The sequence below is a fragment of the Bufo gargarizans genome, chromosome 8 (genome assembly GCF_014858855.1).
Source record: "Bufo gargarizans isolate SCDJY-AF-19 chromosome 8, ASM1485885v1, whole genome shotgun sequence".
Classification (NCBI taxonomy): Eukaryota; Metazoa; Chordata; class Amphibia; order Anura; family Bufonidae; genus Bufo; species Bufo gargarizans.
In genome coordinates, this window is record NC_058087.1 from 134,993,870 (window position 1) to 135,019,080 (window position 25,211).

Consider the following 25,211-nt stretch of genomic DNA (forward strand, 5'->3'; position numbering starts at 1 on the left):
TTTGATTTTCCAGAGTCCATAACAGCACCCTTATATTCCCTCCGCGATGGGTCTTGGTTATGGTGCACAGGGTGCGCAGCAAAAAAAAAAAAGAGAGAAAAACGCAATGGATTTAAAAGGATAATTATCGGGGATGCTCTCTTTGTCTCTGAAGACCACTGAGGACTGGAGAGGCCCCTCCTTTATTAAATATCTGAGTTTCCTGTCCTGGGCGGAGGATCCTCTCTCCTGGTGCTGTCATGGACTCTGGAAAAGTTTTTATTTTATTTTAACTCTTATGCTCCCTCTAGTGGTGGCTGCAGGCAGTCAGAATTGTATGATTTAAAGGGGTACTCTCATCTCAGACATTGGCATATGGCTAGGATATGCCACCAATGTCAGGTGCAGGTCCCACCTCTGGGACCCACTCCTATCTCCAGAAAAGGGTCCCCAAAATGAACAGAGAACAACTGCCCATGCACTGCCGCTCTCCATTCATTTCTGTGGGAGTTTTGAAAATAGCTGAGCGCCAGTTCTGCTTTTTTCAGCAGTCCCACAGACGTGATTCGATCGGTGGCCACACTTGTGCAGTGCGCTCTCCATTCATTTCTGTGGGACTTCCAAAAGTAGCCGAACAATCACGCTTGGATATTTTTGGAACTCCCATAAAAGTTAATGGAGAGCACGCTTGCAGGTGCGTTTTGGGGCCACGTTCTAGAGATAGTTGCAGGTCCCAGAGGTGAGACCCACACCTATCTGACATTGGTGTCATATCCTAAGCTTTGCTACCCTGGAGGACAAAGTGCATAATAATGAATGAACTCATTACTATCATCATCCTTGCAGGAATAATAAGGGAATACAAAGTGTAGAGAGCAGCGGGGGATCTATTGTTTTTGCTGACTCAACTGATGAAAACCAGTCCGTGAACATGGCATCTGTGGGTAAAGACAAGTATGAAAGCAAGATCAAGAACCTCAGTATTTCGGACATGAACCCATCTGCAGTTAAAGACTCCAATGCCAATGTCCGGTCCTCACCAGAACTGTGCCCAAGGGACAGATGCCCGTTCAATTCTGAAGATGACATGGATGACGAGAGTGATTCCTCGTGTGATGAAGAATGCCCACAAAAAGAGCTCTGCTTGCACAGACACTTTGAGGTATGCGTACATTATGGTGTACATGATATGGTGCTGTTCCTTTTTATCATTACTGTAATACAGGTGGCTTACTCAGTTTCAAAATCTCGCGTCTGAATTTTGGCGCATCTTAAGCCAAAACCCCCTTGTTGGTTGAAGCAAAAAGGTGGCAGTTTTATGGGAAATGGTTTAGACTACTGGATGCCAGTAAAGCCATGATACAGCGATCAACCTTGTTCTCCCTGCATGCGGTCTGTGGTCCATTCAGTGCAAGTTTTTGTGTTTTCACAGATTCAGTATCATTTGATGTTGCACATACAGATGAATCTCTGCGAAAGGTCCTTGTGGGATTGGATTGAAGACAGAAACGAGCACTACAGGAACGGGAAAGATTCCGCTAGTAAGTTTCATGTAACTCCAGTATTAGGCTAGGGCGACACTGGTCGCGGCCAGGAGTAGCGGTGATCCCATCGAAATTAATGGAATCACCGCAGCAGTCGCAAGAAATTGAGCCGTGTTGGATTTCTTGTGACTGCCGCGGCAATCCAATTAATTTCTATGGGATCACCGCTACTCGGCGATCCTGGCTGCGACCGGTGTTGCCGTGTAGCCCTAGTGAAACTAATTGCCTCAGTAATTGTCAGCGCTGTGGAATATGTTGGTGCCGTCTAAAGAGATAAGTGGACAAGCACATGTGCTATATGGTTAATGCCTGTGAGAATGCTTGATTTTGAAAAAAATAATTTTAAATTTTGTTGTAACCGGTCTGTCCTCAGGATGCTTTGACTTTGTGGATGTCCAGAGTGCTCTGAGCATTTTCTGCCAGCTCTTGGAAGGCGTACGATACATCCATTCCATGGGCGTTCTCCATCGAGACTTGAAGGTATTGTATAATAGCCAATCATTTCACATACTGGTTTCTGTATATGCGCATACAAGGGTGACTTGGTAGCTTTTCTAACAGTGACCAGATTGCGGGGTTTAGCATTTGATGCATTTGTGCATACCTAAAAAGTTTATCAGCGGAGCAGAATTCCCACTGTGTTTAACCCCTTTTTCTTCCTTTTTTTATCGTCGCATTCCAAGAGCTATAACTTTTTGATTTTTCCGTCTGTATAGCTGTATGAGGGCTTGTTGTTTTGCAGGAAAAGTTGTAGTTTTTTTTTTTAATGGCGCCATTTTGTGGTACACATAACTTTCTGATTTTAACTTTTTTTTTTTTTTTTAACTCTTTCTGGGAGGGAGATGGGAAAAACGGCAATACTGCCACTGCGTTTTTATGTTATAGATTTAACGGTGTTCATTTTTTGGTATAGATAACATAATATCTTTATTCTCTGGGTCAATATGATTACAGTGATACCAAATACATATAGGTAAAGAGGAAATCCTGCTCCTGTCGCTTTAAACCCAATTCAGACAGACAGTCTTGGATGTAGAAAGGTTTCTTTATGCCAATAAAAATGCACACAAGTAACAACAATGTGTTTAGAGAGTTCAGATCCTGTTGAAGGGGATCTGAACTCCCTGAAACGTGTTGTTTTTACTTGTACGCATTTTTTATGGAATAAAGAAACCTTTCTACATCCAAGACTGTCTGTCTGAATTGGGTTTAAAGCGCCCGGAGCAGGATTTCCTTTTTACCTAAAGCACCTTTCCGGAGGGACTGGACACAACCCTATCGAAGGCTTGTCACACAAGAGTCAGTCCTTGGGTGTGCTGCCGCAGGTTGGGGTTCCTTCAGAAGGGATTTCTAAAGGAACCCTGACCTGCGGCAGCACACCCAAGGACTGACTCATGTGTGACAAGCCTTCGATAGGGTTGTGCCTATATTAGCACAACCCCACAAGGTGAGCCTTTAGTGTAAACCTTTGTTACCATCTAATCAAACCTACTACCCTATTGTGCGCTTTCTTGAGCCACGTCCATTTTTTTAAAGAACCAAATGCAAATATTTTTGACATTTTGCTACTTTTTTGCAATAAAACCCCTTTTTTTTTTTTTTTTTTTTTTTTTTAAGGAAAAAAATGTTTTTGCATTGCTGCTTCCCAGAACTTTTTTATTTTTCTTTCTATGGAGTTGTGTGAGGGCTTGATTTTTGCAGGACGACTTGTATTTTTCATTGGTTTCATTTTGGAGTAAATTATGCTTTTTGATTGCATGTTATAAAAAATATTTCATGGCAACTAAGAATAAATGAGCAATTCTATCATTTTCAATTTTTTTATTTTTACGGCGTTCACCGTAGGGTATTACTTACGTGATATTTATTTAGTCCGGGTCATTACGGACGCGGCAATACAAAACATGGTGGAGTTTTTATAAAAAGTGCATTGCATTTTAAAGGCAATGCTATTCTAATATTGACCAGCAGGCTGCGCCAGAGAGGCACAGCCTGCTGGAAATTTTTCAAGAGTGGTCTGGAGCCTCCAGCCAGCCTTCACACACATCGGCACCCCGCGATCGCATTTGCAGGGTGCTGATGGGAGACAGAGGGAGCGGATTCCCTCTGTCACCGCTTTACATGCGGCGGGCGCCATTGCCTGTGGCATGTGAAGTGTTAAAGATCACAGATCATCCCTCCTGCCGGTCCAGGCTGTTAGATCAGGACAACGGCTCTCATGTGAGCGCCGGGTTCTCGCTCCCCGTGGCGGCCCAGCCTAAGGCCCCTTAGTGACCGCTATAAAAGCACATATCGGTGGTCACTAAGGGGTTAAAGGGGTTTTCCTGGATTTATCTGATGACCTATCTTCTAGATAGGTCAATCAGCTGCGTGAGAAGGCACCAGTGCAGAAGGTTGCTGACCACTGATATACACTATTCATTCCACACACCCGTGAACTGACTTGTGCCTCTGTTTTGCATAGCCGAGAAATATTTTCTTACAAGGACCAGATCTTCATGTTCGTATTGGTGACTTTGGACTCGCTTGCAGAGATATTATACAGCACTCGGATTCATGGCTAAAGAAAGATGGGACCAATAGTGAGTAGACTGCATGTAATGTTTACATAAAAGTGAACCATTTAATTTGTGGGCACGCTGAAGTGGCTCTCGGGTTGGGAGCGTCAGTAAGGTTGGTCCGATACTTTGCCTACAATTGACATAGAGGTTGGACACAGCTCGCCACCTCCCCCTCCCTGCATAAGTCACAGAGCATGGCCAAAACTGTCTCCCATAGACGTTGGCTACGTAGCTGCGGTGAAACATATCTCAAATTGCTGTTAACGGCAGCTCTGGCAAGATGACCGCTCTCTTACAAAATAGAGAAAAATGTATAATCAGAAAATAAAAACAGAAATACAGAATATACAGTGCTGCCCATAATTATTCATACCCCTGGCAAATTTTTACTTACTTACTTTTATTAAACCAGCAAGTAATTTTTCGACGGGAAATGACCTAGGTGTCTCCCAAAAGATAATAAGACGATGTACAAGAGGCATTATTGTGGGGGAAAAACATTTCTCAGCTTTTATTTACATTTGAGCAAAAAGTGTCCAGTCCAAAATTATTCATACCCTTCTCAATAATCAATAGAAAAGCCTTTATTGGCTATTACAGCAATCAAACGCCTCCTATAATTGCAGACCAGCTTTTTGCAGGTCTCCACAGGTATTTTTGCCCATTCATCTTTAGCAATGAGCTCCAAATCTTTCAGATTGGAGGGTCTTCTTGCCATCACCCTGATCTTTAGCTCCCTCCACAGATTCTCAATTGGATTCCAGTCTGGGCTCTGGCTGGGCCACTCCAAAACGTTCATGTTGTTGTCTGCTAACCATTTCTTCACCAGTTTTGCTGTGTGTTTTGGGTCATTGTCATGCTGAAATGTCCACTGGTGCCCAAGGCCAAGTTTCTCTGCAGACTGCCTGATGTTGTCGTTGAGAATCCTCATGTATTGCTCTTTTTTCATGGTGCCGTTTACTGTGATTAGGTTCCCTGGTCCATTGGCTGAAAAACACCCCCAAAGCATTAGGTTCCCACCACCATGTTTGACAGTGGGGAAGGTGTTCTTTGGGTTGAAGGCTTATCCTTTTTTATGCCAAATGAAGGAAACATCATTGTGACCAAACAATTCAATTTGTGTTTCATCTGACCATAACACAGAAGACCAGAAGTCTTCTTCTTTGTCCAGATGAGCTTTTGCAAAGGCCAAGCAAGCTTTTGTGTGCCTTATCTGGAGAAGTGGCGTCCTCCTTGGTCTGCATCCGTGGAACCCAGCAGTGTGCAATGTCCGTTGGATTGTCTGCCTTGAGACATTGCCACCAGCAGAGCCCAGATTCACCAGGATGGCCTTGGTGGTGATCCTTGGATTCTTTTTCACCTCTCTAACTATCCTCCTGGCCAGCACAGGTGTCACTTTTGGCTTCCGACCACGTCCTCTGAGGATTTTCCACAGTGCGGAACATCTTGTATTTTTTAATAATACTTTGCACTGTAGCCACTGGAACTTGAAAACATTTAGAAATGGCCTTGTAGCCCTTTCCTGACTTGTGAGCAGCCACAATGCGCAGCCGCAGGTCCTCACTGAGCTCCTTTGTCTTAGCCATGACTGTCCACAAACAAACTTCAGAGAGCTGCTGTTTTTCACCTGTTGAATTGATTAAAACAGCTGTTCCCAATTAATCAGGGTAATTAGGATGCTTTAGAACAGCTTGTTGGACTATTTGGAATGATATAGAACTTTTGATTTTTCCCACAGACTGTGAGGCTGGGTTCACACGGGCGTGTCCGGATTAGGTCCGGATGCGTCCCGGTGTATTGCGGCAAACCCGCGCGATTAGGTACGCAATTGCAGTCAGTTTTGACTGCGATTGCGTTCCGATGTTCAGTTTTTATCACGCGGGTGCAATGTGTTTTGCACTCGCGTGATAAAAAACCGACTGTGGTACCCAGACCCGAACTTCTTCACAGAAGTTCAGGTTTGGGTTAGTTGTAGTGTAGATTGTATTATTTTCCCTTATAACATGGTTATAAGGGAAAATAATAGCATTCTGAATACAGAATGCTTAGTACAAGGTCAATTGAGGGTTAAAAAAAAATAAAAGAAATTAACTCACCGTGGTGATGTACCATGTGATTGGAGCATGTGATCTGACGTCACCAAAGGTCCTTTAGCCGACAGCTCATCAGAAGAGACCGGGAACTGCGCGATGAAGAGGACAAGGTGAGTTCATTTCTTTTATTTTTTTTTAACCCTCAATTGACCTTGTACTAAGCATTCTGTATTCAGAATGCTATTATTTTCCCTTATAACCATGTTATAAGGGAAAATAATACAGTGAATAGACTGTCACCTAGCAACCATGAGTGAAAATCGCACCGCATCCGCACTTGCTTGCGGATGCTTGCGATTTTCACTCAGCCCCATTCATTTCTATGGGGCCTGTCCTGCGTTACAAACGCAGAATATAGAGCATGCTGCGATTTTAAAGCATTGCAGAAGTGATGCGTGAAAAAAATCGCTCATGTGCACAGCCCCATAGAAATGAATGGGTCAGGATTCAGTGCGGGTGCAATACGTTCACCTACCGCATTGCACCCGCGCGGAAATCTCGCCCGTGTGAACTCAGCCTGACAGTTTGTGAAGAGTATGAATAATTTTGGACTGGACACTTTTTGCTCAAATGTAAATAAAAGCTGAGAAATGTTTTTCCCCACAATAATGCCTCTTGTACATCGTCTTATTATCTTTTGGGAGACACCTAGGTAATTTCCCGCAAAAAATTACTTGCTGGTTGAATAAAAGTAACTAAGTCAAAATTTGCCAGGGGTATGAATAATTATGGGAAGCACTGTATGTGAGAATAAACACTGGAGTCATTTATCAAGACTGGCATTTCTATGCCAGTCTTCATATCCCCTTGCACCAGCCTCGTCATAAGTTAAGCTCCTCCTCCGCCAGTCTGTGCGCCTAGATTAAAAAGTACTCCAGCTTGTAGCTGGTGTACATTTCAGTCATCTTTTACGCCAGTAAGCCGGCATAAATTATTGTAAATGTGCCAGGGCCAATGGTGCTGCCCACACCATTCCCACTTTTTGGAAAGTAGCGATGGTGGGTGTAAAAGGATCTAAGCAGTTTGTGACTTTTTTTTATTTATTTTTTTAATGCCAGAAATCTGGGGTAGGACCATTCTAAATGCCCTTCACAATGCAGAGTTGGGGCTCATTCAAACGATCGTATGAATCGGTGCGGACCCATTCACTTCAATGGGGCCACAAAAGATGCGGACAGTAAACAGTGTGCTGTCCGCATCCGTACTTCTGTTCCACGGCCCTGCAAAAAAGATGTCCTATTCTTGTCCGCGGACAGAAATAAGCAAGAATAGACATTTCTATTATAGTGCCGGCCACGTGTCCACAAAATGCGGAACGCACACACCCGGTATCAGTGTTTTGCGGGCGCAAAACACTACGGCCGTCTGAATGAGCCCTTATAAGAAAAGTTTTAGTGATTTGTCAGTACCAGAATTTGAGAGCAGACCGTGAGGAGAGCTGATGGGTCTGATAGAAATGTGGTCGAAAACTTGTCCTGCTGCATGCACGTCCTGCACGTTATCAGATGATATAATAAAGGATACATTCTCTGCTCCTACTTAATGCAGATTCGACACACACGTCAGGAGTGGGCACCTGTATGTATGCCGCACAGGAACAGTTAAAAGGCTCACGCTATGATTTTAAGGTATGTAGACTAATTCTATTTATATAGTGCCACCATCTTCTGTGACTAAACCTGCAATAATTGTGCATTATTTAAAGATGTTTCCCATTAAAAAATCTTATCTCCTGTCGACAGGATGGTTTGGGGCCTCAGTGGTCGTCAGGTGAATGTGGGCCTGCGCTTCCCCGTTTAAATGGAGCAGTGGTCAAGCATGCACGCTGCCGCTCCCAACTCTTTGGGGCTGCTGGAGATGGCTGAAGGCTTGTACTTGGCACTCTCCAGCAGTTCTATACAGTAGAATGGAGCACTCCATTCAGATTTGGAGCATGGGTCCCTGTTCTCCTGATTGGTGGTGGCCTCAGCCTGTGGATAGGGCATAAGTTGTCCTAGAGGGGTATCCAAGTTTTCAAACCGCCCCGCCATGTGCCGGGCATCCTCACAGGTAATATACTTACCCCACTACCTGCGCCGCTCCTGGTGCCCCCAAAGGCAGGCAGGGACAGGGACGAGCCTCCCTAGCGTCACCTGCAATGCTAGGGAGGCTCATCCCCGCCTACCATTGGCTGCTCCCCCCGACACCGGATGTTTTCATGTGTCTGCAGGGAGAAGCAGCAGTGTGGGCACAAGGAGCCGCGCAGGGAGCGGGGTAAGTATATTACCTGTGAGAATGCCCAGCACATGGGGGCTGTTTGAGAACTTGGATAACCCCTTTAATGGGACAACCTTTTTAAAGGGGTTCTGTACTTTATTACTGATGATCTATCCTTTGGCCAGTGACATCATGACTTATCTCTGGCCCCATTGAAGTGAATGTGGCTGAGCCGCGCCCAGGCCAGTGATAATAGTCATGACGTCACTCACTGGCCTGCGAGAAGGCCATGGCACCACCGCCATCTCACAGTTCATTGGCGGCGGTCCTGGGTGTTGGGCCACTGCCGATCAGATGCTAATGACCTATTCAGAGGTTAGATCATCAGTAAGGAAAAAAAGTACAGAACCCCTTTAAGGAATGCTGCAGTTTTTCAGCTCCATCGTTTGTCCTAGGAGTTGCTGGCATCATTTTTAATATTGTAAAACGTGAAATCCATTTATATCGATTGCTGTAGAAGACCTGTCCTTCTCTGACACTGCTGCTCTGGTTGCTGGTGCGCTGCTTTGCAGGATAGTGTATGTGCAAGCTACAAATACTAGATTGCTTTAGTGACTTTATTACTGGGGTGATAGAAAGTAATGGGAAGGGGCAGCATATTCATAGCATGTGGATTCATGAGGAGCCTGGCATGACTGAACTGTCCACTTCTACTGTCTCCTATGGCCTGCGGCATTCATGGTGCATGCCGAGATCATTTTTTTTACTATTACTTTTGATGAACAACATGGCAGGTTGCATTTTAAGTGGGTTGTAATAAAAAAATATATTAAACTGATCCTTCCCATACCTGCTCCATTCCAGCACCACTGTTCTGTATTCCCTTGTTGGTCTATGGTTTTCCTGACTGCAGCATTTGCATGCCCCTATACTGCATGTAACTGCTGCAGTCAATCTGGTCTCAGTGGTGGTGTGCCATATACCAGTGATTGGCTGCAGCAGTCACTTGTGCATGAGCATGTCATCGCTGCAGGTGTGGGAAGGATAGGATCAGCAGTTCTGGAAAAGGTGGGGGAGGGGGGTTTGCATGGTAAGTATAACATTAATTTGTTCTTTAAAAAAATGGGGCAACCATTTTATAAGGGATTGTCCAGGGTTAGAAATAAATGCTCTGTACTATATATATCTAGACCTGGACTTTGGAGCAGGAAACCAACCAGACTGCTACCTCCTGGAGTAGTGTCGGATCAGAAACATTGGCGCAAGGAGTCGGGCAACATGAGTAGTCAGGAGACATGCCGAGGTCAGGGCAGGCAGCATACAAGTGTATACGAGAAAGCAATCCAAGGTTAGAGCAGGCGGCGTACATAGGTATTCGAGAAAGCGGTAAAGAATCAAAGTCGAGAAACAGGCAGGGTTCGTACATGGGCTGACACAGAAGAGGCAAGCCTTCACAAGGCTGGCAAACACTAGAATACCTAAAGCCCAGACAAGGAGGTGGCGCAGCCAGTACAGCTAAATGGGAAGGTTGATCTGTCCCTTAGTCAGCAGCTGGACAGAGAGCGAGAGGGAAGGGTCAGTAAATGTAAGCCATTGTCCTTGTGTTTTGCAGTCTGATATGTACAGTGTTGGCGTTATATTACTGGAGCTCTTCCATCCATTCTGGACGGAGATGGAAAGGAACAACGTTTTATCAGCTCTCAGCACCGGGATCATCCCGGAATCCTTTGTGTCTCGTTGGCCGGTGCAAAGTAAATACGTTAAGTTACTGACCAGCGCTGACTGTTCACTACGTCCATCTGCTGACGAAATGCTGAGAGGCGAGCTGTTCCTTGAGAGGGAAAATGTAAGTATGCTGTATAAAATAGGGTAAATGGGATTACAAGATTGACGGCCTATCCTTTAGAATAGGTCATCAGTAGGGATGCGCAAACTTGATATTTTTGGGTCGCGATTCCGAAGCCTTGAAGAGGCATTCCGTCATAATAGAAGTCTATGGGCTGCCTAACGACTCCGCCTGGTTTCCGTTATGCAGGACAGAACTCCTGCATAGCGGAAACCAGACGGATCCATTATGCTGCCCATAGACTCCTATTATGACGGAATGCCTCTTAAAGGCTTCCGTGGGGCATTTCATTATGGCCCGTTGTAACAGAATCCATAACGGAATTGCCACAGAACCCAAAAACCAAGTTCGCTCATCCCTAGTCATTAGTATGAGAATGGTGGGGGTCCAACTTGCAGCAAACCTGCCGATCAGATGTTTAAAGGGGCATTGACCTATTCAATGGCCCCATTGCTCTGTGCCCCTGCATGCTGGATATTTAATAGAGGCTCACCAAGTATTGAGGAGACATCTGATTGGGCTCAGCCCAAGCAGTAACACCAGGGAGTGTCCATCAACACAGCAGGTACGACCCTAAACCTCTAGATTAGGGTTAGGCAACCTCCGACCCTGCGGCTGTCATGAAACTACAACTCCCAGCAGGCATACTTGCTTTTCTTAGAACTCCCTTAGAAATGAATGGAATATTCTGGAAATTGTAGTTTCACAACAGCTGGAGTGCCAAAGGTGGCTGACCCCTTAGCTGGGTCACAACTAGGGCAATGCTAGTCTTCAGGACCAGGCAAAGTGTAGCAGTTTTCACACTGGTCAGTTTAACAGCTTTAAAAAATTTTTTATTTTTTTTGCAGCATTGTTTCATAAGTAATGCACGTTGATTTGCAAGTTTATGGTATTTTTTTCATTTTTGGTCTTATAGTCTGATAAAGTCCCTTGTCCCTCAAAGGACCATTGGGAAACTGTAGACCCAGCAGCAACCTCCTAGAACTGTAATCCCAGCGATCATGTGACCAGTCACATGACCACCGGGACACGCAGAAGCAGCAGTGACACTGGATCTGTTCTATACACAGACCTCATTGGAGTAACTGGTGTAAAGGAAAACTGGCTTAGTTGCCCCTAGCAACCAATCAGATTCCACTTTTCATTTTCCAAAGGAGCTCTAAAAAATTAAAGGTGGAATTTGATTGGTGGCTAGGGGCAACTAAGCCAGTTTGAGAAATATCCCCCAATGAGCATCTCTTTTCTCCAGGTTCCCTGGTGGTCTTTGACAGTGGGGGGAACCTGACTTTCGCTCCTGCTTTACAGGATAGGGGCTCATTCACATGGCAATATGCAGGCACCGGCCATGTGCACCCCCGCATCCCAGATGCAGACCCATTCACTTGAATTGGTCTGCAATCCGGAAGGTTGGTGAGGAACTGAGGCACAGAATCACTACGAAGTTCTGTGTGCCTCCGCAAAAAAAATAGAACATATTCTATTTTTTTGTGTGGTGCAAACAGATCACAGACCCATTCAAGTTGAATGGGTCTGGATCCGTTGCGGCAGCCTCCAATGCACTGAACGGCCGTGTGAATGAGCCCTAAGAGTAGAGCTGTTGTGGCCAAGCAAGGAGCCCCATGGGACATCTCTTTGGCGCGCACACAGGATCATTGGTAAAAGTCTATCCATATCCTACGGAATATAAACCCTTTGGCCAATCATAACTTTTTTATCAGCAGATCCAATAATTATGCCGTGTTGACAATTCTACTTTGTCTTCTATTCTTTCGGCAGCTGGTTCAGGATCTTCAGCAGAAAGTCCTTTTCTTAGAGGAGGAGAATGAGAGACTGAAGAGGAGCCTGGAGTTATTACAGGGGCAGATATCGAGCAGAGACACCGGCCTCCAGCTTTAGATCATGTTGCTGTCTGTTCATTACATTTTTATTGTAAATTAAATGTTATTTATATATGGAGTTGTACAGTCATTATTATGCAATATATCGGTCGGCAGGCCTGCATTAACCCTTTAGCTTTTGGAATGCTGCATTTCCTTTCTGTCCTCACATACCTATCCCCGATAAGGGCACTTTCACACTAGTTATTATTTTCTGGTATTGAAACCCGGTAAAGGGTCTCAATAATGGGGAAAAAATGCATCAGTTTTGTCCCAATACATTCTGAATGGAAAGCAATCCGTTCAGTATGCATCAGGAGGTTGTCCCTTGTACGGTATTTGATTGGACAAAATACCGGAACACTACCGCACTTGCTGGATTCAGCATTAATTTCCATTGAAATGTATTAATGCCAGATCTGGTACCAAGTGTTCTAGAAATTGCCGGATCCGGGTTTCCGGTCTGCGCATACGCAGTTCTTTCTAGCTTTGAAAATATTTAATAACGGATCCGTTATTCCAGATGATACCGGAAAGACTGATCTGGAAAAAAAAAATCTGTTTGTATATGGATTGCCGGATTCTTCTAACACTAGTGTGAAAATATGAGGTAATGTCGCACTAGAGTGGGGTGGAGATCCAGCAGAGGTGCTCCCACTAACAGATAACACCCAGTCTGATGAGAATAAATAATAGAAAATGGAAGTAGGGCACTCTAAGTAAAAGAATCTTTTATTGAGAATAACAAGATTAACAGTAAAATTGGCAATAAGTATCACAGTAATCATAAAAATCAGCAGAGGATTAGTGGTATAAAAATGGTAGTGATATTAAATTCAATGGTATATTAAAACCTAAAACTATAAAATCGACAAATGTAGATCCCAATATACAGATGGCTTAAAAGACAGTGAGTTGGAATATTCGAAAAATAATCGAAAGAAGGTGGTCATAAAGGTATTATTCGATGCGTTTTTTCAATGGAAAATATTCAATGATATGAATAATCGCTTTCTGCCGAGTAAATATCGATTCATGGCCAGTCCTTTAACACACATTCGTTATAATAGCCAAAGTTCAAAGCGTATGTGGCATTCAATAGTTTGTAGAGACAATGTTTCAACTGCTCATACGCACAGCGGTGTCCCACGGTATTTGTATAGGAAGCGATCGCTAAATTTCAGGTAGGGATATGACCAGGAGGTCTTTTCACTGGACTGATAGCCCTAGACTCGGCCTGCTTTCTTTTAGGATTCCGGTCTCAAGGGCGGTCTGTTCAAATTCGAATTTTGCGCCAAAGAGGTTGTTAGGTACACATAGTCTTGATATCTTTCGTGTTACGATGATTTCTTACTTTGGCGAATTCGCTATTCATACAGAAATAATCGTAACACGAAAGATAAAGACTACATGTACCTAACAACCTCTTTGGCGCCAAATTCGAATTTGAACAGACAGCCCTTGAGACCGGAATCCTAAAAGAAAGCAGGCCGAGTCGAGGGCTATCAGTCCAGTGAAAAGACCTCCCGGTAAGGCCCCATGCACACTGCCGTGTTTCACAGCTGTGTGCGGGCCGTGGAACCGCGGCCTGGATCCCTCCTGAGAGCAGGAGCGCACGGCGTCACTGGTTGCTATGACGCCGTGCGCTCCCTGCTGCCGCCGCAATACAGTAATACACTGGTATGATCTATACCAGTGTATTACTGTACTGTGCCGGCAGCAGGGAGCGCACGGCGTCATAGCAACCAGTGACGCCGTGCGCTCCTGCTCTCAGGAGGGATCCAGGCCGCGGTTCCACGGCCCGCACACGGCTGTGAAACACGGCAGTGTGCATGGGGCCTAAGACTGTGCATATCCCTACCTGAAATTTAGCGATCGCTTCCTATACAAATACCGCGGGACGCCTCTGTGCATATGAGCAGTTGAAACATTGTCTCTACAAACTATCGAATGCCACATACGCTTTGAACTTTGGCCATTATAACGAATGTGTGTTAAAGGACTGGCCATGAATCTATTTACTCTAACTATTCGTCAGAAAGCGATTATTTATATCATTGAATATTTTCCATTGAAAAAACGCATCAAATTATTACTATCGAATAATACCTTTATGACCACCTTTCGATTATTTTTCAAATATTCCAACTCACTGTCTTAAGCCATCTGTATATTGGGATCTACATTTGTCGATTTTATTGTTTTAGGTTTTAATATACCATTGAATTTAATATCACTACCATTTTTATACCACTATTATTGACCACTTATCCTCTGCTGATTTTTACATTGCTGTTTATGATTACTGTGATACTTATTGCCAATTTTACTGTTAATCTTGCTATTCTCAATAAAAGATCCCTTTACTTAGAGTGCCCCACTTCCATTTTCTACTAGTGTGAAAATACCCTAAGTTATCTAAGGATGGATTTATGACCGTATGTATTTTGCAGTAACAGTGTTGCTTTTTTTTTTTGGGCAAATCCATTGTAACAATGCCTATCCTGGGCATTGAATAGCACGTTATCTTTCTTGCAGGGCTACAGAACACTGTGCGGTCTGTTTTTTGCAGACACATTGAAATTAATGTCAGTGTTATCCAATACATTCCAGAACTCTAATGGTTACATAGCATCATATACAAACTGAATGGAATGACGTGGTATAGCAGGAGGTGCTCAAACCCACATGCAGTCGTGCATATATATAGGGGAGCAAATCCTGCACTTGTGGCCCGTTGCTAATGGCAATCCCCAGCAAACATGCATACGGTGGAGGATGCCCGCAGCGAACCACAAGTACCACAATAGACATCCTACACAAGATAACAATTGTGTGGATGTGATAATCAATGTAACAATATAACAAAATAGCAAAAGACAGGTGCACTCTGCGGTATTACTAAATCCTCAAACTGGTTTTAAAATTGAGAAATTAGTCAACATGTCCCACGGAGTAGGACATGTCTAAGCCCGGGCACCGCGACAAGGTTTCTCAAGTAGCCCGGGACCTAACACTCTCCTACCTGTGCCAGTGGGCAAATACCAGGAGCCAGTGGGCAAATTACAGGAGCATAAGGCCGACTCACAAACAACTAACCAGTTACCTCCAGCATGTATCCATGCTTGCAATGGGAGGAGGGAGGAGTCTGCAAGTCCCACTCAAGACTGTCTGGTATGGCCCAGGCCTCACAGGTGCACCTAAATGTGGCCTGTAGATGGAAAACAGGCACATTTAAATTGGAGTTTATATACCTCCAGGAATCTCTATATATACAAACTGAATGGAATGACGTGGTATAGCAGGAGGTGCTCAAACCCACATGCAGTCGTGCATATATATAGGGGAGCAAATCCTGCACTTGTGGCCCGTTGCTAATGGCAATCCCCAGCAAACATGCATACGGTGGAGGATGCCCGCAGCGAACCACAAGTACCACAATAGACATCCTACACAAGATAACAATTGTGTGGATGTGATAATCAATTTAACAATATAACAAAATAGCAAAAGACAGGTGCACTCTGCGGTATTACTAAATCCTCAAACTGGTTTTAAAATTGAGAAATTAGTCAACATGTCCCACGGAGTAGGACATGTCTAAGCCCGGGCACCGCGACAAGGTTTCTCAAGTAGCCCGGGACCTAACACTCTCCTACCTGTGCCAGTGGGCAAATACCAGGAGCCAGTGGGCAAATTACAGGAGCATAAGGCCGACTCAAACAACTCCGTGGGACATGTTGACTAATTTCTCAATTTTAAAACCAGTTTGAGGATTTAGTAATACCGCAGAGTGCACCTGTCTTTTGCTATTTTGTTATATTGTTAAATTGATTATCACATCCACACAATTGTTATCTTGTGTAGGATGTCTATTGTGGTACTTGTGGTTCGCTGCGGGCATCCTCCACCGTATGCATGTTTGCTGGGGATTGCCATTAGCAACGGGCCACAAGTGCAGGATTTGCTCCCCTATATATATGCACGACTGCATGTGGGTTTGAGCACCTCCTGCTATACCACGTCATTCCATTCAGTTTGTATATATAGAGATTCCTGGAGGTATATAAACTCCAATTTAAATGTGCCTGTTTTCCATCTACAGGCCACATTTAGGTGCACCTGTGAGGCCTGGGCCATACCAGACAGTCTTGAGTGGGACTTGCAGACTCCTCCCTCCTCCCATTGCAAGCATGGATACATGCTGGAGGTAACTGGTTAGTTGTTTGTGAGTCGGCCTTATGCTCCTGTAATTTGCCCACTGGCTCCTGGTATTTGCCCACTGGCACAGGTAGGAGAGTGTTAGGTCCCGGGCTACTTGAGAAACCTTGTCGCGGTGCCCGGGCTTAGACATGTCCTTCTCCGTGTTACATAGCATCATAAATCAATATAAGGCTATGCAACACCGTGGGCGCTGGAAGGTAACGACAGGTGCTGCTGCATACTCATGCTGTGAGTCCAGAGCGTTGAACTCTCTCGTTTGAAAGGGGCCTTATGGTAACAGTCCCCAGATCACTAGATCTAGCCCTGTGGCAACATTACCGATGGCACCAGGTTCCCTAATAAATGCAGGAATATAGTATGAGCTCTGTGACAGCCTGACCGTGCTGGGCCATCAAACATGCTACCTAAAATAAAGGGACTAGTTCATCAGCCTGTTAGTTTAAATGTGGTGTGATAGGGGTGGTGTCAAACCCTGAGGCATCACAGCCAGTGCGAAGGTATTTTGATGCTGCCTCTGATGGAGGATCTAGACCAGGGATGCTCAATCTGCAGCCCTCCAGCTGTTGTAAAACTGCAACTCCCACCATGCCCTGCTGTAGGCTGTCTGGGCATGCTGTAGTTTTGCAACATTTGGAGGGCTGCAGGTTAGGCATGCCTGATCTAGACCATCAGTGGCTGCCACTCGCACTGACGATGGACTGCGCATGCGCTAGTTTTCCTGTCCGTCTCCAGTGTAACTGAATAGTGGCTGCTGACAGATGGAACCCTCCATCAGCAGCCATGGCTGTAAGAAAAACAAAACTGGGTGGTCAGGTGTTGATCTCCATGGCTGAAAATACAAAAAGTAAAGAACACACAAAATGCAACAGCACTCTGCAAACAATAAAATAAGTACATATAAAATACTAATTCTACGTTGTAAATGTGAGATTCTTGGCAAAGACTTTTGTACAAAATTATTTGTGCCCGTCTGCTAGCGTCAAGGCGATCTGTAAACATGACTTACTCTTATTAAATGACTGGACATCAGTGCCGATAGTCTAGCAACCCCTGTAATCCAGCACCTTCATAACCCCTTGATTATATAAAATACCAGATCAATAGACATAATGTTACGGCTCCCACCTAACTCCCTGCATGTGGGTGGAGAACCCCACGTAATATTTTAAGAATCGTGCTGTTTGGCTCAAGTAACATTCACAGTACAGAGAGTAGTAAAACTTTTATTATATTCATGGTGTACCAATACAAAAAAGCCACTCAAATGGAGGCTTAAAGGAAAGAAAGCTGGATACATACTGAAGATCGGAAAGTACACCTCAGTGGTTATGCCATAAGGGGGTCTACCCGAGCAATGCCAAACCTCAGAGCCCACATTTTGTTTTACTTTAATAATTTAAGCACTGTATTAAAGGAGGGGAGATTTTCACACGATTTCATCCATTTCAGCACGTTTGCTGGGACAGCGGTGATATTTCCAGACTGCTGAATGGCGCACCAGCTCACAATATCTGCAATGGTCAGTTCATTTCCTACAAGCCAGGGAGTCTTGCCCAGCGCAGAGTTCATCGCCCTCAGTACGGCAGCTTTCTCCTTGCTGCTCCCTTCTCTCATCTGAAAAATGGCCATATCGACCCAGCTGTCAATCAGCGTGGCGGTAACCGCGCTGAATGTGTCACCCAGCAAAGAAAACAGAAACCGGGCGATGTTGCCTTCTCCTTCGATCGGACACATGTTTTGTATGCTGAATTTCATCTGTGGTTTGGGCACTAAGGAAAAAATTTTTAAAAAAATCGTATTAGTACAGATAATGCAGTGAATTTCACAATGGCTGCACTCCAGGTCTGTCATCTGTCCACCTACGGCATTCACACGTCAATGATTTACAGACGTGTGCTGTCCATATTCTCCACGGACAGCACATGTGGCCATTCATATTAATGTGTGTATTCACACGTCCGTGTTTATGGATCCAGCATGCATACTGGCTCTGCTAAGAACTCTGACATGAAAGGAGCATGCTGGGAATTGTAGTTACACAACAGCTCGAGTGCCGAAGGTTGTTGACCCGTGTTTCATGGACCATTTATACGAGAGGCTCTGAAAATTAAATTTTCAGCTATGTAGTGTCACGGGACAAACACGGATTGTTCAAGGAAATTTTCACGGATGTGCGCATAAGGCCTCCATTGGGCTAGTTTCACAGCTTGCTGGAGTTTAGCAGATCTAGCCTTGCCGGATACAGCTGCGTTCGCCACCACATCCCACTGCGTGCACCAGTTTTTGTCCAGCCAAAACCCAGTGCTGAAGCCGGACGGATCCCATTATAATGTGCTTGAGCGGCGAACATCCCTATGTGGCTATGCTGAATACAGTCAATTCCGATAGAACAGTCTGCCGGATACCTTACTGCAGGTGTGCAAGCAGCCTTAGGCCTCATGCAGACAGCCGTTGTTTTGGTCCGCATCCGAGGCGCAGTTTTGGCGGCTTGGATGCGGACCCATTCACTTTAATGGGGCCGCAAAAGATGCAGACAGCATTCCGTGTGCTGTCCACATCCGTTGGTCCGTTCCGTGGGCCGCAAAAAAATAAAATAAAAAAAATAACCTGTCCTATTCTTGTCCGTGCTTTGCGGACAAGAATAGGTAATTATATTAAAGGCTGTCCGTGCCGTTTCGCAAATTGCAGAACGCACACGGACGCCATCCATGTTTTGTGGATCCACGATTTGCGGACCACAAAACACACAACAGTTGTGTGCATGAGGCCTTAGGCAGTGACAGCCGCACTAAGATGTCTGGACATCCACACACACTACAACTCCATCAGCAGCCATCTTGGCAACTGGCATTGTATGGGCAGCAAGGGTTTTGCCAGAATCATATAGCCATATGGATTACTCCATGTGGTAGAGCAGCATAAATCCACGTGCATCTAAGGGGACAACCCATACACCATTCCCAAACCAACAATTTTTTGTTTTAATGGGAGTTACTGATTTCCAAGATTGGTTTGTGGCACCGACTTGGTCCCCGCAGGCAGAGCAGCAGCATTATTATATAGTCACGCGGCAAAATGGAGCCGAAATATCAGTGGCAGATCAGAATGAGCTCATTTTACAGGCTAGCGGGGGCCACAATAGAAACCACTGCTCTGCCAATACCTACCATCTTTCCAGATGAGGGTGAAGCCAAGCTGATAGTCCTGCCGTGACTTCTTGTTGACCTGGTCTCCGAAGCACTTGAGCAGAGGCTCTGGGATGCCTGTGACCGACGAGTGAGTGTGCACTGCCGACAGAACCTGGTACCGCTCACACAGCAGACCGTGCAGGATCAGCAAGGACAGTGGAGGCACGGAGGGATCAGCATTGATGACAATATCTCTCAGCGCGCCGTAGTCCTGAAAGTGAGAAACAAACCCTCCGTTAAGGCAAGTCTGAACCTACGGCAGAGGGCTGCCCAGCGCCTGTTAAGATTCCTGTGCCTAATGACTTATACTGGATTTTGTATATATTTTTTTTGGAGCAGATCTATGGAAAAACCGATCTGCCAATTCAGTCTACCCCCACCATCCCTTATCACGTACCTTTCCAAGTATGGAGTCCAGGTCGGCTTTGCAGGAGGCTGAAGCTACTGCGCTCTCATCTGCCTGAATCATGTCCGTCACATCCAGATCTGCATCGGGGGTCTGGATCATTTTTGAGAGGCCGTCCACCGCAGCCTTCAGTTCATACAACCTCTTAAGGATGTCTTCTTGTCTGGACTCCAGAGCCTGAAGCGCTGGCTCAGATACCCCCTGAAGAGTACACGCAAAACTGATACTGTCACGTGGTTCACCTCTCATAAAAGTTTTTTTTATTTATTCTCCAATGATACAGATCTTTCAGCCAACCATTAAGGCTACTTTCACACTTAGCTTTTTTTTCCGGTATTGAGATCCGGAACACACACTTCAGTTTTGTCCCCATTCATTGTCAATAGGGACAAAACTGAACAGACTGCTCCAAAAGGCATTCCGTTCCATTTAGTTGCATTCCCAGACCGGAGAGCAGACCGCAACATGTTGTAGTTTGCTGTCTGTCCTGGGATGCGGAGCAAGACTGATCCGCCTTGACCCCCAATGCAAGTCAATGGGGAGACATCACTCCTTCCAGGGCTACTATGCCCTCACAAACTACAACTCCCAGCATGGACAGACTTACAGGTTCACTAGACAGTCTAAGGCTACTTTCACACTAGCGTTCGGGGCTCCACTTCTGAGTTCCGTTTGAAGGCTCTCACAAGCGGCCCCGAACGGATCCGTACTGCCCTAATGCATTCTGAGTGGATGCGGATCCGCTCAGAATGCATCAGTCTGGCACCGTTTGTCCTCCGCTCCGCTCAGCAGGCGGACACCTGAACGCTGCTTGCAGCGTTCGGGTGTCCGCCTGGCCGTGCGGAGCCAAACGGATCCGTCCAGACTTACAATGTAAGTCAATGGGGACAGATCCGTTTGAAGTTGACACAATATGGCTCAATTTTCAAACGGATCCGTCCCCCATTGACTTTTTTTTTAAGTTTTTTTTGTTCATGGTAATGCAAACGGATCCGTTCTGAACGGATCTAAGCGTTTGCATTATAGGTGCAGATACCAGACGGATCCGCACCTAAACGCAAGTGTGAAAGTAGCCTAAAGACCATTATACCACCGATATAATGTACACTTTCTATATACAGGTGAAACTCGAAAAATTTGAATATCGTGCAAAGGTCATTTATTTCAATAATGCAACTTAAAAAAGGTGAAACTAATATAGACAGATAAAGCGAGATATTTCAAGCCTTTATTTGGTATAATTTGGATGATTATGGTTTACAGCTTATGAAACCCCAAAGTCACAATCTCAGGTCCCCTTTTGCTCAGGGGGTATGGACTAAAGAGCTGACTAGAGGGTGACACTTTGAGCCTAGAATATTGAACCTTTTCACAATATTCAAATTTTAAGTTTCATTAATGAAATATTCCAATTTTTTTGAGTTTCACCTGTATGTGTGGCCTGGACAAATGTCACAATCAGGTCTAGGAATCTGCTTGAAAATCAAGTTTGAGGTCCAACCTCTACGTTATCAATGAAATGCTGTGGCTTCTTTCTGCAGCCTGACCCGAAAAAAACATGTGACAGCCGCATGGAGGAGGCTTTACAGTGCCACGCGGGTTAAGGGTCCATTCACAGTGTGTTTTGCAGATCCACGGATCTGCAAAACACGGACATCGGCGGTGTGCATTTTGCGGACCGCACATCGCCGACACTTAATAGAAAATGCCTAATCTTGTCTGCAATAGCGGACAAGAATAGGACATGTTCTATTTTTTTCGGGAATGGAACTGCGGACCCGGACCCCATAGAAATGAATGAGTCCGCAATTCCGTTCCGCAAAATGACGTGTGAATGGACCCTTTTATGGAGGCTCCTGGGTGCCATGTGTCATTATTCTGCCCTAGCAGCACAGAGAATAGCTCCGTCATCTGATGGACCACGCCACTTTGTCAGATTTGTATGAAACCCAAACAGTAAAGAACCTCCATATGAAACCAGAGGCAGATGGAAATACAATGTGGCTCAATGCCCCCTTAAATCGCATGGATTTGGGCTCTGTTCACATTGGCATCAGAGCCTTCACACGGAGCCTCAGGTGCAGATGCCCTCATCTCCGACAGGAGAACTGAAAACCAATGGACCCCTCGGTGGAATCTGCCGCCTATTTCTACTGTATGTACCCGATGGCACTGCTCTGTCTAACATGAACAATACTATTCCCCTTGTCTGGGTTATCAATCTTTCAGAACGCCAGAAACTTATCTTTGATATGCAAATAAGGTCCAAAGTGCAGAGCGGGTGTCACCAACCGTTCAAGGAGCCCAAACCCGCCACTTCCCAGTACCTACGCTTGCCCCTTCCAGTCCGCCGCCTCCTCTGCGACTTCACATACTTCTTTAGAACTCCGCCTGCGCCGCTGGCCTCGGCGAAATCTCACGCAAGTGAAGTGCAGGAGACTGCCTGCGCCGTGACCTCCCTGCACTGGGTATGGAGACACTGTAGGTAGCGCGCATGCACTGAGCCCCGTGACACGGGTCCGATGCCCACACAGGGAAGTCTCTGCGCTTGTGCGAGATTTCACTAAGGCAACTGCTCAGAACAGCAGCGGTGGTCAAAAGTAGCATGTGACCTTACAAAGGAGGGGGCAGACTGGAGGGAGCAAGGAGAGACACTGGGAATGAGTGAAGGGGCCGGCTTGGGCACCTTGAACTGTTGGCGACACCCGCTGGGCACTTTGGACCTCATCTGCATACCAAACTTATTTTGTGGCATTCTGAAAGAGCAAAGATATATGTGAGACAGCACCACAGAGCGCTGCTATCAGCTACATACACTAGACGTAGGCGACAGATTCCCTTTAGGCCACTGTAGCTCCATGGGGTATGTCGGCACCGACCGCATCCACCATATGACGGATCCAGCATGCATTGTGGCTTCTATTATGAACACAGACTAAGAGCCCATTGGGGCGGCCGTACGAACGGGTCCGCGCCCGTTCCGCAATTTTATGGAATGGGTGCGGACCCATTCATTTCAATGGGGCCGCAAAAGATGCAGACAGCACACAGTGTGCTGTCCGCATCCGTGGTTCCTTTCCGCGGCAAGGACAAGAATAGGCATTTTCTATTATGGTTGCGGCCATGTGCGGTCTGCAAATTGAGTAACGCACACGGCCAGTATCTGTGTTTTGTGGGTCCGCAAAACACTACGGCTGTCTGAACGAGGCCTAAGACACAAATGTGTCTCTTAGATTTCGTGAGAATAGGTGAAATATGTGGCATTGCTGCAGACACTCCTCCGAGGCATGAGGCGAGCTGCCGCCTGGTCCTGCTAATCCACATTGCTCACCCATAAACCCTGTCAGCACTCTGCGAATGGTACTGCGCCCTATCCACCACAGTACTGGCACTATTACTCATGCACATCAACCTGTGCCAGCCATGCCTGTATTGCATTCACTTGAATGGGTCCGCAATCTGGAAGGTTGGTGCTAAGGATCGACCGATACCGATAACCTGTGAACTTTCAGGCCGATAACTTATTCCGATATTCTGTGCATTTTCATTTTTTTTTTAAATAAAAAAATGTTTGTTATGGCGTTCACCACATATATTTTTTTTATTTAGATTTTAATCGTTTGGACGTGGCAATATGCGATATGTATTTATTGTTTATATATTTCATATGTAAAATTGGGAAAGGGTGTGATTTATACTTAATATTTTGGTGTGTTTTTTTTTACTTTTATTTAATAACTATTCCCCCCCCCCTTAGGGGCTAGAACCTGGTATCTTTTAATCCCTTGTCCTTTTCACCCTAATAGAGCTCTATCAGGGTGCATAGGATCTCACACTCTCCCTGCTGCCCTGTGCATAGTGCACACAGCAGCAGGGAGGTTACCATGGCAGCCAGGGCTTCTATTGCATCCTGGCTGCCATGGTAACCGATCGGAGCCCCAGGATTACACTGCTGGGGCTCTGATCAGTAGCTGCCACTGATGAAGAGGAGGGGACCCTGTGGCCACTGCCACCAATGATTTTTGACCCATGTCCTCAGCTCTACACACCAAATCCCGGTGACAGGTTCCCTTTAAAACCCTGTTTTGACCGGGATTTGGTGTGTAGAGCTGAGGACATGGGTTGCTAGATGGTCACTAGCATATCCGCAATACTCAGTCCCTATAGCTCTGTGTGCTTTTATTGTGTAAAAAAAAAATATTTTATACATATGCAAATTAACCTGAGATGAGTCCTGTCCCCGACTCATCTCACATACAGGACTCAGCTCAGGTTAATTTGCATATGTATCAAATCATAATTTTTTTTTACACAATAAAAGCACACAGAGCTATGGGGACTGGGTATTGCGGATGTGCTAGCGGCCATCTAGCAACCATGTCCTCAGCTCTATACACAAAATCCCGGTGACAGGTTCCCTTTTAAAGTTCCCATTCACACGGATGGGTTGCAGACGGTTGCTAGGAACGTGAACCCCACCGTTCAGGTGAATTCACACATGGCAGATTTAGGTTGCTAAAATTTTTGCAAGTGAAAAGCGATTTCCTAATTCTGAAAGGGGTTGTTTCTGCAGGAGGTGCATGCACGGGCGCACACATTTTGCCTTAATAGCAACACCCCCCCCCCCAAGACATCCATATGCTGTAACAGGGGGTTTGCAGATGGAAACCTTACGACCTGCCATGCCCATGGCTTAAAGGGGCACTCGATTAGTGAATACGGCGTTCGATCCACTAACTTATAACGGAGTCTGTCAGGTTTCCATGGCATGACAGCAGGAACGGCGCTGCATGGGGTGGCATCATGCCAGGTAATACCTGTCTGGGGTGGGGTGAGTGGCAGGACTGCACTATTCACTGCATCACTTAGGTCAATTGCAAATGTTAATGACATGTCCATGGATCTAAGCTTGCAGGCACCAGGATAACGGTGGGGCCCACCTATGGTCAGTGCTGTACACAGCAAACAGGAGGCCTCGGTGATGGCCGGCATGATGCAATTACCTGCTCATGGTGTCCGCAGGGAGCCTGGTGCAGGTTGGGCAGAGTGTACATGCAGCTGGGCAGATCCACCTTGACGTCCCCGCTGTTGTACTGCTGTACTTTATACATGGGCATGACTGCAGCACCCGCCCGGCACCACGCTGCTCAATCCCCCGGTCCTGGAGAACTGATGACGCCACTCACTTCCCAGCAAGCCTCGCTGCGACCATCTACAAAAACTGCTCGCCGGCCATCTTAACTAAGGGCACGGCTTGGGTAGGAAATACTAATACGCGCATCCCCGTTGCCCACATC

The 25,211-nt window shown here is 45.7% G+C and overlaps 2 protein-coding genes across 3 annotated transcripts in view; one reads left to right on the forward strand and one right to left on the reverse strand.

The window, feature by feature from the left end:
• Positions 1-12,153, forward strand: part of LOC122944565 (eukaryotic translation initiation factor 2-alpha kinase 1-like) — a 54,667-nt gene extending 42,514 nt beyond the window's left edge. Inside the window, exons 9-15 of one of the 2 annotated variants that reach the window (XM_044302970.1) lie at positions 826-1,141; positions 1,412-1,520; positions 1,897-2,003; positions 3,988-4,105; positions 7,726-7,805; positions 9,986-10,219; positions 11,996-12,150. In XM_044302970.1, the coding sequence (XP_044158905.1) occupies positions 826-1,141; positions 1,412-1,520; positions 1,897-2,003; positions 3,988-4,105; positions 7,726-7,805; positions 9,986-10,219; positions 11,996-12,115 (1,084 nt within the window). In that variant the 3' untranslated portion in view covers positions 12,116-12,150. Of the gene's footprint in view, positions 1-825; positions 1,142-1,411; positions 1,521-1,896; positions 2,004-3,987; positions 4,106-7,725; positions 7,806-9,985; positions 10,220-11,995 lie in introns of both variants that reach the window. The other variant, XM_044302971.1, reaches the window with a different exon arrangement.
• A 5,374-nt stretch (positions 12,154-17,527) lies between these two features.
• Positions 17,528-25,166, reverse strand: LOC122945063 (aminoacyl tRNA synthase complex-interacting multifunctional protein 2-like). Its single transcript, XM_044303898.1, has 4 exons — positions 24,918-25,166; positions 19,906-20,115; positions 19,488-19,719; positions 17,528-18,089 (listed from the first exon to the last, which is right to left on the reverse strand). Exons 1-4 carry the CDS (start codon positions 25,029-25,031, stop codon positions 17,704-17,706), a joined length of 942 nt encoding a protein of 313 aa, XP_044159833.1. The 5' UTR covers positions 25,032-25,166; the 3' UTR covers positions 17,528-17,703.
• Between the last annotated feature and the right edge of the window lie 45 nt (positions 25,167-25,211).